Here is a 15,854-nt window from a genome sequence, read left to right on the forward strand (position 1 = left end):
GGATGGATGGATGGATGGATGGATGGATGGATGGATGGATGGATGGAACAGATGAAGGAGAAAGAAAAGAAACATGTATTGGCCAGTGATCTATCCCAGGAGCTCAAGGAACCCATTGACTTGCAGTCAGGGGACCTGAATTGAAACAGCACCTCTGTCCTGAATTTGTTGTGACCTCAAAATACATGTTTCTTTAGGAGCTTCTGGGGTTTTAAAAATTTGTACAATAGGAATGTCTGACTTACTGGGAAGATTAAATATAATAATATGTATGAAAATTCCTGGCAATAGGTTCTCAATGTTTGGTGACTCTGAATATAATTGCCACCAGTCTATGCTTAACTGTTTGTTCCAAAAGAAGTATAGTAGCATTGAAAATAACAAGCAGCTGATCATCTTTCTAGGGTGATTGTACTTGATTTAGGAAATTAGGATTTTTTTTCTTTAATTTGTTTTGTCTGTAATTATGTTTTATTTGAGTTAATGTTATCTGTTTACATCTTTTTAGGCCATACTCCAAATGCCAATTGGAAGTGGCTAAAAGTAGGACAATTTGCCTATAATGGCATATTTTACATTTTTTGCACCAAAAATTTGATAGAAGAGACTATTTCATAATTTTGAAACATGTAACTTAAGATATTTTTGTTGCTCGTTATTTGCAGAGTATCACTACACAGCCAACAAAATCTCATGACTGTCTCAAATCTTGGTGTCATATTTGGCCCAACTCTAATGAGAGCACAGGAAGAAACTGTGGCTGCTATGATGAATATTAAATTTCAGAATATTGTGGTGGAAATTCTGATAGAGCACTATGAAAAGGTAGGCTGCATTTTCAAGTGGAAGTGTCAAGTTTTATGGAATTTTGCATTTGTATCATCTGTGAACTTTACAGTACAATCATTTATTCCTATAAAATGTAAAAAGCTCATAAGTTTTGTGTAAATTACTTCTTAATGGGGACTTCAGTTTTCTTTCCTTGTTGTTGAGTTTTTAAGTGCTTCCCAAAATCCTTCAGTTAGATGGTTTTCTTTCCTTCTACATAATTGAATTCAGAAGATTTTCTTCTTTACATTGTATGGTAAGTTTATTACTCCTATGCAGAGAACACTTTAAAATCACTTTGTAGTTGGGTCTATTTTAAGCTTCTCTTTGTATCCCTTTGAAATCAAACTCTTAATTATATAGAGGTAATGTTCTAACTAAACAAAAGAAAAAAATATAGGGAACAGTCTTGAAGTCTTCTCTTTACCTAGTCCCTAAGGATTTCTTGAAAAAAGTGAGATCTTAGAATAACTATGAAAATGGGAAATTTTGAAAGCTGAATTAGTTGGAGTATTAAGCAAATTGAGCCATTTAAGGTCTAACAGTTTGGAATCCTTTTATCTCTGATCTAGTCCTTGTGAGGGAATGACTAAGGCCCTCTCCTCCCCGGGTCCCTTCCCAGCACCCACAGAAGCATGCCCTTAGTGTCTAAGGGCACAAGCTCTCTCACAACGCAAGAGCACATGGCTGTGTCCTGTAGCTCTGCTCATACCTTTACCTGCAGCTTGCCACACTCCTTGATAGCTCAGAGCCAACAGCATGGCAGCATCTTCTCCTGAGATGCAAGGAGCCATTCAGTGGGAGAATGATACAGAATGAGCCTCAGTTCCTCTCAGGTTATGTTTTTTCAGAGTATGAAGGTAGAAAGATAATATTACAGTAAAAACCATCAATATGTCTTGTTCATATTTGGAAGGTTTCTTAAAGTTATTGAAAGATCTTCTAAATTTTACTTTTGGGAAATGGGAGAGAATGAAAAAGAAAACCCAGTGAAAGAAATAATACTCCAGATAAATGGAAAAGTTACAGTTGCTCTAGCATACTTATTTTTTGCAGCTGATTAAGTAGTGTATAGTTCAAAGCTTATTTTATGATGAAAGTGGCAATATCACCCTTTTATTGACCATGGTCCGTTTTTCTTATATGTAGATTTTTCATACTGCTCCAGACCCAAGCATTCCTCTTCCTCAGCCTCAGTCTCGATCTGGATCCCGAAGGACACGAGCCATCTGCCTCTCTACAGGGTCTAGGAAGCCCAGGGGGAGGTACACTCCATGCCTGGCCGAACCTGATAGTAAGTGCACCCGGCCTTGGGGAGATGCTTTCTTCATGCTTTAGTTCAGCTGTACTTCACTGTATTGGTAATTAGGTAGATACAGAAGATGTTCACACTGATGTTCTTTCCCTAACACCTCCTCTTTTATCATTTGTATATTCTCTGTCAATAGTTGTACAGTTGCTTGGGTAAGCAAATTCATTATTGATACAAAAGCTGTGATTAAGTACATTGGGTGCTACTTTGTAGCAGGTTTTGTCCTGTTGTCAAAGTGGTAAAGAAGAAAGCAAGATAAAGTCTGACTGAAGCTGTCATTTTCTTCCTTCCTTTCACATTATGTTCTCAAAGCATTATCTCTTGGGTATCAGTGTCTGAAAGATAAAAGATAAAAAGCAACAATACACATTATCATTATCTTACAATTCTGAGCCAAGCCCTCAGTGCTGTGGGTGTCACCTTGAGACATGGCATGCATTAAACTATGGCCGTTCTCATTTTATTTTATACTCCCCACTCCAATTTTTTGCCCACAGTCAATATTTGATAGAAAATAGTCAATAATAATTATATATTTCAAAATAACTAAAATAATGTAATTGGATTGTTTGTAACTCAAGGGATAAATGCCTGAGGAGGTGGATGCTCCATTACCGTGATGTGCTTATTTTACATTGTACAACACACCTGTATCAAAATATCCCATGTTCTCCATGAATATGCATACCAATTATGTACCCAGAAAAATTTTTAAAAACTAGTTTATTAATTTTTAATTTAGACATATGTGAATGAATGTATTATTATGCTTTATCTGATTTTTCTTATAACTTACTTTTAGGAACATTAGAAAATAAAACCAGCAAAATAGCCGGTTTCTTACATTTCTATATTCTTAGCATGAAAGGAAAAAAGCCCTTGAAAATTGAGGTGGTGCCTTTGAATGAAAGAAGGCTGAGTACTTCGTGACTTGGAATCAATCACCTATGATCAGAAAAGTAAAAGAAAGCAGAAATATGTTTTTACTATACCCCCTTTCATTGATTCCTTGTAATATCATGAAGGAATCGTATTTCTCTTCTGAATCCTGTTTCATAAACAAATTTTGTCTGAATTCAAGTTAACCCACTTACGCTTCGAGAAGTAAAGTTATTACCTAAAGGCAGGTAGTTCATAGGTACATATATAATCTTCCGAAAATAGTATTGAAAAATACGTTCAGCAAGTTCAAATGCATATTTTAAAGTCTTTCTCCAGTACCGAGGACAGTTCTCCATACTAGGTAGGGGGCCTACCACTTAAATGGAGTCAGGTGGCCACAGAACACATGGTAAGTTGGAGAACAGAAGGGTTTTGGTGATGCTGTTATCAATAGATAGTTACAGTTGCTTTTATCTCTCTCCCTCCTACTCCTTAGGTGACTCCTATAGCAGCAGCCCAGACAGCACACCTATGGGGAGCATTGAGTCACTCTCTTCTCATTCCTCTGAACAAAATAGCACTACAAAGTCAGCTTCCTGCCAGCCCAGGGAGAAATCTGGAGGGATTCCTTGGATTGCAACCCCGTCATCTTCCAATGGACAGAAAAGCCTTGGTCTCTGGACAACTAGTCCTGAATCAAGTTCTAGAGAAGATGCTACCAAGACAGATGCAGAATCGGATTGCCAGAGTGTTGCTTCGGTCACTAGCCCAGGAGATGTTTCCCCACCCATAGACCTAGTCAAGAAAGGGCCTTATGGGCTTTCAGGACTGAAAAGAGCTTCTGCTTCTTCTCTCAGATCCATCTCTGCAGCTGAAGGTAAGGCAGAATGGAACTTGTACAAGATGTCATTGTCTCAGTGTCCCTTTTGCTGGATTATTTAGCATGGTTAAGCAGGGATAAAGTTAATGGTGGAGAAACTAATGATGCTTATCTACTTTGTTCCTGTGCTTGGATTTTACAACCTAGGCACTGTGACATTTTTCCTGAATCTTTCCGTGTCTGTGAAGTGATGTCTTTGTAATTACCGTAGATTTTGATCTCCCCGAGTGATGGGTTGCTGTGCTCAAAGAACATTCTGTACCTTCCCATTTGGGCCCAGAGAAAAATGCTGCCTTTTGTTATGCACATGTACTGTGCTGCTGCTATTATGTTGTCTAATAGCACCTTACCTATTTTCCTTGGGCTTTCTTTTTAGGAAACAAGAGCTACAGTGGATCTATTCAAAGCTTAACTTCTGTAGGTTCCAAGGAGACACCCAAAGCTTCACCAAACCCAGACCTGCCGCCAAAAATGTGCAGGAGATTAAGACTAGACACTGCCTCAAGCAATGGCTATCAGCGTCCCGGCTCAGTGTAAGTGAGCGTTTGTATATTTGCTGCGTCTCCCAGGGATACAGAGAGGAGCTGAGCGTTTCAGAACTCTTGGGAATCCCACAAGTTGAATATGTTGGGAATACTTTATCTCTAGAGTGGGTACAGTCCACTTCTGTGAGACTCTTTTCTTTTCTATGAGTGATGTGGAAGTCTTTGGATGTGTAGAGAGTCTCACAGGGCAGCACTTCAAGCACTTTCCATAGAAGCAGAGCTATGACTTAATTCGAGGAAATGAAAATTGATGTATAATACAGTAGTCATAAGCTTTGGAACTAAAAGTGTTCCTGTTAAAAGCTAAATATCCATCTCTCAGCTGAAGAGACTGCCACACATTGACTATAAACCAGGTCCCTGCTCTCCTCACTGTTTTAAAGCAGTGTCTTTCTCCCTTCCATCCTACACCCCCACATCTGAGTCCTCACTGATTTAAACCAGCTAGTAGAGAATGAGGAATATGAAAGGCAAAAGGGGGTACTTCTCATCAAAGGAAATGATGCAGAAGTATAAAGGCTGATAGGAGAAGGGTACATAGGCATGAAGAGAAAGTGGGTGAAGAAGAACAATGGAAACCTGGCTAAACAAGTAAGCAAAATCTGGAAATAAAAAGTTTCTCTCCCTCTCATTTTGTTTTCCTGACATTTGCTGAGAATTTCCTAATGCTATCTGAGCCATTACTGGATGTCTTTACATGAGTTCTCTCTTTTAAGGTCTGCAGTGTCCTTTTGAAATGGGTAGTATAAACCACATTTTAGAGATGATGAGAACTGATGCTTTCTACCGTTTCCAACCTAGGGTTCTCTGACTTCAATTCTGTGCTCCTTCTGTTTTACCATCTCCATTTCTAACATGATGGCATTCTTCCTGACATTTTAATTATTCATTAAAAGTCCAGTAAGACATTTGACTAAGCCTGTTTCTATAGGAACTATGTCATAAATTCATTAGTTCATCCTTTCCTCTGACAAGAACCTTTGGGTCGCAGAGCATGTTCAATGTACGCTATCTCTTTTGGTTGGAAATCCAGTTACAGTGGTATAGGCGAATATATTTGTCAGTGTGTCTACTCCCTACTGTGTGTAGTTTTACCCATTAAGGGAAAGAAATGTTAAGCCAATGTATCAGGGAAGATGAGAGAATATAAACTCCATTCTTTGTGGAGGAAAGAGAACAGCTTCTGCTTGTGATTGTAAGGATAAAGTAGAAATTCAAATGAGGAAAGTGTGTGTTCTATATTAGGTGTAAAATGATCTTTGAGATAATCAAATGACTTGGCTCTGGGAGAAGAATCTGTCAGTTAAAGAAACAAGATAGATTTTGTTTTTTAATCTAGCTTAGAATATCAAGCAATTTTATAGAGTCTTCCAGTAATTATAGAAACTCTTTCAATTCTTTTCAGTCATACCCGATAGTCTTACCTGTTCAATTAGAACATACCCGTCTGCCCTATCCTTCATGATTTGAAACAAGATGGAAATCACAGATCTGTGTATTGGCCATATTTTCAGAGTTTGCCCTTTTCACTTTACAGACGTATGTTCACATATAAAAAAATACATCAATAGTGTCATAATTAGTGTTTTTGTAGCTAAAAGAATGAACAACAGTTCTTTTGTCATGTTGATTTGATTCTTTGCATCTTCACTTGTGGCTCCACAGGAGTCAATAGCGTGCTGCTGGGAGCAGAGTAGAGAGAAAATGTTCCTTTTACTGCTCCCATGGTTTTCTGAGATAAAAAGGATGAGGACAGTGAGAGCCCCAGAGGAAGTAGCTGTAGATTTATTACAGTCTGGTACTCTGTAAGCTGGAGCTTAGATCTAAAAGTCTCATTGACATTAAAGGTTAAAACAATTAAAATTCCCTTCCAATTTTGGCAGTGGTTGACAGCCATTTTTTGTCTTGTTTAACTGGTAATCCTGAATTTCACTTTGAGCAGAACGAGTGTGATTGACTTCATAAAACTTGCATTTTAAATCATTTTTCAGAGTGGCAGCAAAAGCTCAACTGTTTGAAAATGTTGGTTCACCTAAGCCAGTTTCTTCTGGGCGGTAAGTTCTCAAAACCCTTAAATGCATCTAAAAAAAAAAGTGGTGACATTGTTGCTTTGTATTGACATGCCACTCTCTGTGACAGCTCCGCCTCTTCCGTTATGCAGATGGTCAAATTTAAGTCCACTGGCCCTTCACAGGAAGTCATGTCTGTAAACAGCATTTTCATCTCAGATTGTGATAGCGATGTCTCATTTGCTGAAATCTTCACAGAAGAAGGGCTCTAAACACACACATTTCCTAGAAGATAAAAATTGCCATAATCCTTTGTACATCTTTGATGGCAATCATTTTAGGAACACTTTTCAAAAGCATGTTCTTGATTTTTAAAAGTTATATAACTTTTTCTGGAGGAATCATCATGGACATCCATTGAAAAATATGGTTATTCTTAAGGACCACTGAGATGTTGTAGAGTTAATTGCCCAAGGAGACTTTGTTTTTACAGTACATAATTTCATTAGGGGTTCTCAGATTTTACACTCCGTTCCATTATTAAAAGGATATGAGTTGTTACATCTTGCTTCTACTAATGTGCTTGCTTCTAAAGTTCCCTCTTTACTCTTCTTGCTTTCAAATTTTTTCTTCTGATCTACAGTGGGCTTTGGTTTTTAATATGAATAATGGAATTTCATAAAGGCAGGAGCTTTTCATTATTATTATTATTTTACTATCAGCTGCTAGTACAGGTAGGAGACACACAATGCCTATTGTTGAAAGAGCATATAAATGAGAGAACTTGAATAACAAACCTTGATTTTTCCTTTAGATGTACCGAGACATTTTTGAGCCCCCCATGTATGGCTAATTGAGGCTGTGAAGTAAAGGAACCACAGATATTGTTGTATAGTTGTTGTGTAGTTCCTCTAAAAGTTGTATAGTTCCTCTAAAAGTTATTTAACCAAAGAATTTTTATCAACCTGTAAAAGTATGTGCACTTTTTCAGCAAACATTTATAAAGTACCTATACAGTACTGGGCATGGGATAGTTATTAAGGATAACAATAACCTTCAAACTCTTTTTGGTTTGCTCAAAGCCCAGTGAGGGCCCTCAGGTATTAGGTTTTTTTAACTGCATGGAGTAGAGCCACTTTGATCTCTTCCTAGAATAATGGTCAGTGCCTAGTATTTAAATAGCTGAGCCAAGAGCACGTGCACCTTAACTCTGTCAGCAGCGACTTTATCTTCTTCCTTTTGACCAAGGCATGGTGAAAACTAAGCCCCATGCATGTCACAGCAGACATCATTGCTCTGAGATTGTCTTGATTTTTAAGCCTTAGTGTAAGGGATTTAATTTAACCTCGCTACTTCTTCTGTTATGCTACATAGTTGAATTGCTCACTAGATGGAGCCCTTTTATTAGAAAGCTCTAAAAAGTCAGCCTGTTAAGTAAAAACTTAAGTGATCAAAATCAAAGAGGTAATCCCCATAGACCTTTAAGAAAACAATCTATGGATGAAGTAAATCAGAAAGCCGTCATATAATAAAAATACACTCAGATGTTCAACAGTCAAATCATACTTCTTCTTCTTCTTCTTCTTTTGTTTTTTTGAGACAGAGTCTCACTCTGTCACCAGGCTGGAGTGCAGTGGCGCGATCTTGGCTCACTGCAACCTCTGCCTCCCAGGTTCAAGATTCTCCTGCCTCAGCCTCCTGAGTAGCTGAGACTACAGGCACCCCCAGCTAATTTTTGTAATTTTAGTAGAGACGGAGTTTCACCAGGTTGGCCAGGCTGGTCTTGAACTCCTGACCTCAGGTGATCCACCCGCCTCAGCCTCCCAAAGTGCTGGGATTACAGGCGTGAGCCACTGCGCCTGGCCAATTCATACTTCTTTAATATGTTTTTACATTCTGAATACTCTAAATCAACTTTTAATGGGCATCAGCATAAACTTAGAGCTCACTCAGCTCTACCTTCAGAGTCACAGTCTGTCCGTTCACAATACTTGCGATTTGTGTCACAACTTTTCACTGAGATAGGCACAGGGGAACATGAATGAACTTTAGGTCAGACAGACCCTAGTTCAAATTTTTAGTTCACCACTTTCTAGTTCATGTATTAGCAATTTTGGGGAATCGATTTTCTGTTTCCATACAATGAAGATCATAATTCTCAGCTTGCCACATTGTTGGGAATGTACGCAATACTGTGTTTGAACATGACAGGTGCTCTGTAGATGGGTTCCACATTAATAACTATTATTATAATTATTGTTGAAACTGCTTGCCTAAGACATTCAAGCCTCTGATTAATATATTAGTGGTATTTAAACACTAACTCTTTTTTTTTTTTTTGAGACGGAGTCTTGCTCTGTTGCCGGGGCTGGAGTACAGTGGCCGGATCTCAGCTCACTGCAAGCTCCGCCTCCCGGGTCCACGCCATTCTCCTGCCTCAGCCTCCGGAGTAGCTGGGACTACAGGCGCCCGCCACCTCGTCCTGCTAGTTTTTTTTGTATTTTTAGTAGAGACGGGGTTTCACCGTGTTAGCCGGGATGGTCTCGATCTCCTGACCTCGTGATCCGCCCGTCTCGGCCTCCCAAGGTGCTGGGATTACAGGCTTGAGCCACCGCGCCCGGCCTAAACACTAACTCTTAACAGTTACCTGATATTCTTTTGTACTCTTCAATAAAATTGAACAACTCATAGAAGTTGAGGGAATTTCCCTGACCCTCTACAATGCCTGTCTCATTTTTGTTTTTTTCCTAAGGAGCTCAAGGTTACCCTTGAATTAGACCTTGAAAGAGATAGAAAGAGTAGAGGCAGTAGGAAGACTAGCCATATTTGGGAAAGAGACCAGTTGGGAGATTTTAGTGGATGGCCTCGAGCAACAGAAAAGTAACCCCTCTGGCATTGCCACAGGCACTGCAGGTCATTGAACACATGAGTGATCTAATCAGTGATGCACCGGAACAGATCATTTTCCAGGAGGTTGTGAGGGGGAGAGAACAGTCAACCATTTAGGATGGAACTGGTAAGATTTAAAAGGCCTGAATCAGGAGAGTAGCAAAGGGATGAAAAGCTCTAAGGAGGTTTTTATGGATAGGATCAGGATTGGGCTACTGTTTTGATACTAGGAGTAGGGGACAGGAAAAGAAGTTTCCAAGTCTCTGAGACAGTGTTGGAAAGAATGGTGGTTTAGCTTCTGATCTTAGCTTGTGCGTATGTAGGAGGAAGAGAAAATTTTGGACATAGGGTTTGAGGAGGCTGTGAGGGCCAATGAGAGGCAGTTAGAAAAGTGCAGTTGGAACCAGGAGTGAGCATGGAGTTTGATGCCATTTAAGAAATTTCTACACAGCAATTACACTGTATAGGTGAAGGTGAGGGTACCTAGCAAGGGGGCTTACTAAATGAAAAAGAACAAATGGCCAAGCATTGGTCTTTGGGGAATGGTTTTATTTAAGGTTCAGAAAAAGAAGAATGGACAGGATGAGAAATCTTGGCCAACAGTAGTAGAAGCTGCAAAAAAAAATGATTTAGGAGATCAGGAGAGGACACTGGTTTTAACTCCTAAGACCTCATTGGAGATCAGTAAGAAAGCAAGTTCACTGAAATGGGAGGGGCGATGCTGTAAGACTTGTTAAAATGAAGATTCCAGGGTTTTGCCATAGACCTTATAAACCACAATGTCCAAGACGGAGGCCTCGGGAAGCTGCATTTTTGTCAGCCTCCCCAAGTGATTCTTATGTACGTGAAAGTTTGAGAACCTTTAGAATAGAGAAAAATGTCATAGTGCCCGGCACAGCCCTAAGCACACACTGGTTATTTACAATTGTTTTCCTTAACCTATAAAATCCCTTTAAGAGCCAAATGTCACTAGGCTGTGTCTCACCATTATAAAGGCATGTGGAAAATAGTATCCTTAAAACCTTCACCTGAGTCTCAATTATACTCAGAGCAGAGATCCACTTTACAGTGGTATAATCAGGCAATCGATACAAATATGCTTTGAAGGTTGAATTGAGAATTAAAAGCATAGATTGAGAATTGAGTGTCTGGTTCATTATAAACAATCAAATGTTTCTGTTGTCAGATTTTAAAAGACAAATATTTTGCTTAAAATTACAAAGGACAAAAAGCTCCACAAAGTTTTCTTGCCCAGTGAATTTGAGTTTTTATAAGGCTATAAATCACTGGTTTAGAGTATAGTTACATATGTAAGACACACACAAGATGCAGAAATCACCATAACACATATAAGCAAAAAAAAAAAAAAAAAAAAAAAAATTTGTGATGTTTAAAATAATAATTTAATGATTTTCCTTTAGAAAATGTGAAAACTAATAAAGAAGTATGTTAAAACCACTTATAATTTCATCACCTGAAGAAAACTGTTAAAATTTGGTGCACAGCCTTTAGTCTCCTCTGTGGCAGTGGTTCTCAAACTTCTTGATCTCACAACACCTTTATAAACTTAAAAGATCATTAAGGATCCCCAAAGGGCTTCTGTTTTTATGGATTTTATTTATTGATATTTACTGTATTAGAAATTCAAACAGAACATTTTAAAATACGTATTTATTGAAAATAAGAATAAGCCTATTACATATTAGCACAAATAACATAATTTTGATGAAAAGTGATATTTTCCAAAAGAGTTGAACTGTTTTACATTTTTTCAAATATCTTTAATACCTCACATAATACAAAATAAATGAATTGTCATATACATTCCATTAGCTTCAGAGCAATGATACCTTAGGCTCCTGCCTGCCCTTCTATCTCCCCTCCACAGGTTCTCTTGACCACGCTTTTGAAAACTACTCCTCCGTGATAAACACACAGAAAAGGACACATGGGTGGGGATGCGGGGAAGGTAGAGGAGTTCACTGTATTGTTGCTATCATAGTGCCCAACACACAATAGATGCTCAATAAAATTGTTAAATGAGTAAATAAAATATACATTTGTAACATAAAAAATACTTTGCTACTCACTTTTCCACTTCATTTTCAATGGAGTTGCAATATGCATGTCTTTGACATAAGCAGCGTTAACTCTACAGGCTCAGGTGGAAGTTTTTAGCATTGAGGCGTTCAGTATTACTTAGATATTTCAGCTGGAAACAGCCAGTGTTTGTTGGCTGTTTCGGATTGTTTCATTTAAAAAATCTATGAAAAGAACATGTAATTAATGTTAAGAAATCTGTAACTAGGCTGGGCACAGTGGCTCACTCCTGTAATCCCAGCACATTGGGAGGCCAAGGCGGGTGGACCACTTGAGCCCAGGAATTTGAAACCCTGTCTCTACAAAAAATACAAAACATTAATTGTCACGGTGGTGTGCACCTAATAGTCCCAGCTGCCTGGGAGGCTAAGATGGGAAGATCACCTGAGGTTAGGAAGTCAAGACTGCAGTGAGCCTTGATTGGCCTGAGCAACGGAGTGAGACCCTGTCTCAAAAAAAAAAGCAAAAGAAAGAAAAAATCTCCAACTAGGGCCCAAGAAACAAATGCAGTGTTTCTTGGTAAACTGTCATGGGCAATTTAGGATTCTTGCCAAGAATAAATTTGTAAACTTTTTGTCTTACGCGTTAACATCGTTTCATAGCATGAGTTCTTCAATAGCATTATCTATAGTTGCTGCATAATACTTCACTAGATTGGTGTGCTGTAATTTATTTTTTAAGTTCTCTACTGATGAATACTTAAGATTGTTGTGATTTTTTAAAATTTCCACTTTTATATATAGTATTGCTTTAGTATCTTTCTACCTCCGTGCACTCCTACTCCCTTCAGAAGTGAAACTGTCAATAGCATACAAAATGTGTGTATTTCTCATTGTTAAACAGGCCTCTGGAAGACATTGTATCAATTTTGGTGAATTTTTAAAATTTCTTTTATGTTTAAGATAAGCATTGGTAAATTTTGCACACTGACCCAGTCAAACTTTTGTAAATTTACTCATTAAATGCATTAGGCAGCATTTAGCATGAGGAATGAGGCTTGTGGGCAGATCATTTTCCCAATGATAAGGGAAGAAATGGCTTTCAGGACTGTGTGATTCCCTCACTCTCCCAAGCAGTAAGAGGCAGGATTTTCAAAATCTTTTTCAAAGAGAGATTAGAATCTTCTGAAGAGAGAGACAATAGGTGACAGTGTTATTTTCACATCCTCTTCAATACACCAAGACAGTAAAAGAGGAAGCATTAGCACCTGAGGAAACTTCACTGTTACAGAGTCTACATTAAATCATCAAAGCTCTCTGCAGAGTTAACACCTGCAGTTATAGCTCTCAGCAGAAGAAAATTCCGTCTAGTCAGTGCACAGATAATTGAAAAGTCATGACAGGTAGTATTTTGTGCTGTGTGGTTTTGATGCATTTAACAATATGTATGTCTTTATTTAGTGATGATAATTATTCTGTATGCTTTTCCCCTCCCTCAACCAGTCCCACAAAATACTATAAATACAAATAAGGAGACCATATATGTCTAAAATATTAATTACAAGATTTGGGGTACATTTTAAAGCATAGTTTTGAAAATTAGGCCATTGTAAGGAATATTGTAATCACTTCTACAACTTTGGAGTTTGTTTCCTTATAGATCTCTTTATAATTTATCTTAATGATTCAAAGAAAGATGGACTTATTTTTACTGGAGGAAGCTGTTGCTATTAGAAAATGTGATTTTTTGCAAAAATCTTTCCTTTTTTTTTTAGGAAAATGGTTCTGCAGTCCTCAGTAATATCCTGATCAAATCAAATGGTTATAGTTGGCTAGAAGATTTATAGGGAAAACATTTATATTCTACTTGAGACCACTATAGTCTGATTCTTAGAAGTCTTCAGAACCTGGGCCGGGCACGGTGGCTCAAGCCTGTAATCCCAGCACTTTGGGAGGCCGAGACGGGCGGATCACGAGGTCAGGAGATCGAGACCATCCTGGCTAACACGGTGAAACCTCGTCTCTACTAAAAATACAAAAAAACTAGCTGGGCGAGGTGGCGGGCGCCTGTAGTCTCAGCTACTCGGGAGGCTGAGGCAGGAGAATGGCATAAACCCGGGAGGCAGAGCTTGCAGTGAGCTGAGATCCGGCCACTGCACTCCAGTCCAGGTGACAGAGCAAGACTCCGCCTCAAAAAAAAAAAAAAAAAAAAAAAAAAAAACAGAAGTCTTCAGAACCTGATAATGTTCTCACTTCCCACCTATACACAACCAGCACACCCACATGCATGTGTTCATGTGCACACACACACACAGTTCTTTAAAGTCCTGTCCTTCTCTGAGTGCCTCTACTTCTTCAGTTCTTTCTTAAACCATGTTTCACTGGGATGTTGTGCTGTGTGGGCTCAGGGTCACTCCCAAAGCTGCCCTGCTAGCAAGCTGTCTGAAAGTACAGCCTGAGCATCACCTCTGATGAAAAGACTGGAGGCAGGTCCAGAATTTTCCTCTCTACACTTTCCAATCTTCAGATAGTCTTTGGGAACCCCAGTTTAAATGGCTGGACCTCATTCTGGAAGTGTAGGGTTAAGACCCAGGGTTGAGCTCCAACAGGGAAATGAAATTATAATGTAATGCTGCTGCTTTGGGAGAGCTGTAGAGGCAAACACTGCTGATGCTGCCTTGCAGATATAGTGCTGGGACCCCAAGGAGGATAGATAAGGTGCCCTGAATCTTTAAAAAGACTCATCATATAGAAAATGAACCCAGAACATCTTTCCTTTTTCTTACTCATTCATTTAGCTAACATTTACTGAGTTACTACTAAGCATCAGACATTGTTCGTGGAGATTCCATTCTATCTAGGGGAGAAGATAAAAATATCAGCAATAATAACAAAATACCAGATACTAATACCATGCAGACTTGAAGCAGGAAGATATGATAGTTCCCTGGGCAACTATTTCAGAGAGTATGATCAGAGAAGGCCTGACCTTCAGCAGAGCTCTTGAAATTTAAGATGAACTTGAAGGACATGGCCATGTGAAGATCAAGAGGAAAACATCTCAGGGCGTGAACATAGCTGGCCTGAGGTGGGAGTGAGTTTGGCACGTTTGAAGGAAAGAAAGGGGGCCATTGTGACTGGAGTCGAGTAGGTGAGCAGAGGCAGGGACACAAAGAGGCAGGGGAGACCACCCGGCACCTGACTGCATACAGTTTGTGGGCCAGAGTAGGAAGCCAGTTGAAGGGTTGTCAGGGAAGCAGTGTGATCTGTTAGGCGTTTTACAGCCTAATGGATTGTAAGGGAATCGAGGTTCTAGGAAGCCAGGAAGCCATTCAGCCGACCAGGTTGGAAATGCTATTGTCTTGGACTCTGGTTGTGGAAGAGATGGTAAGTGCTTGGAGTTGGGATCAGTTGCAAGTCTTAAGGTCATTGAATGTTGCAGATTAAAGGAGACCTGCCTGGTGCCTTGATTAGCAGCCTCAGATGATGCCTTTTTATTGTTGGCTGAAATATTTTTGGATCATATCTCATATGTAATTCCTAAATTCTGACCTCACTTGAAAAAAAAAGAAAAAAAGAGTATCTGGGTATACTGAGCACAAATTTGCACATAGTGACAGAGGTTGGGAGCTGAGTGGTTGGCTTCTCTTGTTAAGGATGGGTGTACTCTGGTTTGCAAAGCCTCCACCTGTCCCCATCATCTTCCTGATGGTGAAGCTATAGTTGCTTGCTGTTTATCATCAACTTATCCTGTTATTTTTCCTATATCATGCCCAATCAACTTACTTACCATATTCTTTAAGCCTTTTAATTTTTGGATCTCACCTCAGATAGTCTGAACATGAAAGTGGGGGAAAAAAAGGCTTTGGGGTTCCTAGGAATCTTGGTTTCTACATAGCTGTAAAAACAGCCTATTTAGCAACTTATTAAACAGTTAAATAATAGCAGTCTCTAAAACCAACCTATATTGTTATAAGCCAGGGGTTACCCTGGAGAGCATTGCCTAGAAACACAAGAAAGGTTTCTAATGTGCTACTAATCCTTGATTTCTTGATCTGGTAACATGATTGTGTTGAGTGGAAAAAGTACCGACATACACTTATTATATATGCACTTTATGTGCATTATGTTCCAATTACAAGTAAAAATGAATAGCATTCTTTAAGAAGAGTTTTAAATACAGATGTCCTTAGGTTGAGTGTTGAGGTTTTGACAAGTTGTCTTGCTCTTTCAGCCAAGCCAAAGCCATGTACTCCTGTAAAGCAGAGCACAGCCATGAGCTTTCCTTCCCACAAGGAGCGATATTTTCTAATGGTAAGTATGTCACTTCCCTCTAAGTTTATCATCATGGGGAGGATGAAGGTATAGCATGGTGGTATGAGTCTCAAGTAGAAGCCAGAAGCCTCAGATTCTATCCCAAGTCCTGCCTCTCATGACGGGCATGCATGAACACATCAAATCCCTCTGGGT

General features: G+C 39.1%; 1 protein-coding gene across 1 annotated transcript in view; it reads left to right on the top strand.

The window, feature by feature from the left end:
* Positions 1 to 15,854, top strand: part of ARHGAP42 (Rho GTPase activating protein 42) — a 321,711-nt gene that overhangs the window by 299,639 nt on the left and 6,218 nt on the right. The window contains exons 18-23 of the mRNA XM_023208003.2: positions 666 to 825; positions 1,978 to 2,122; positions 3,519 to 3,899; positions 4,279 to 4,435; positions 6,439 to 6,501; positions 15,619 to 15,698. Of these exons, the coding sequence (XP_023063771.1) occupies positions 666 to 825; positions 1,978 to 2,122; positions 3,519 to 3,899; positions 4,279 to 4,435; positions 6,439 to 6,501; positions 15,619 to 15,698 (986 nt within the window). The remainder of the gene's footprint in view (positions 1 to 665; positions 826 to 1,977; positions 2,123 to 3,518; positions 3,900 to 4,278; positions 4,436 to 6,438; positions 6,502 to 15,618; positions 15,699 to 15,854) is intronic.

Source organism: Piliocolobus tephrosceles, chromosome 13, assembly GCF_002776525.5.
Source record: "Piliocolobus tephrosceles isolate RC106 chromosome 13, ASM277652v3, whole genome shotgun sequence".
In the NCBI taxonomy this organism is placed as follows: Eukaryota; Metazoa; Chordata; class Mammalia; order Primates; family Cercopithecidae; genus Piliocolobus; species Piliocolobus tephrosceles.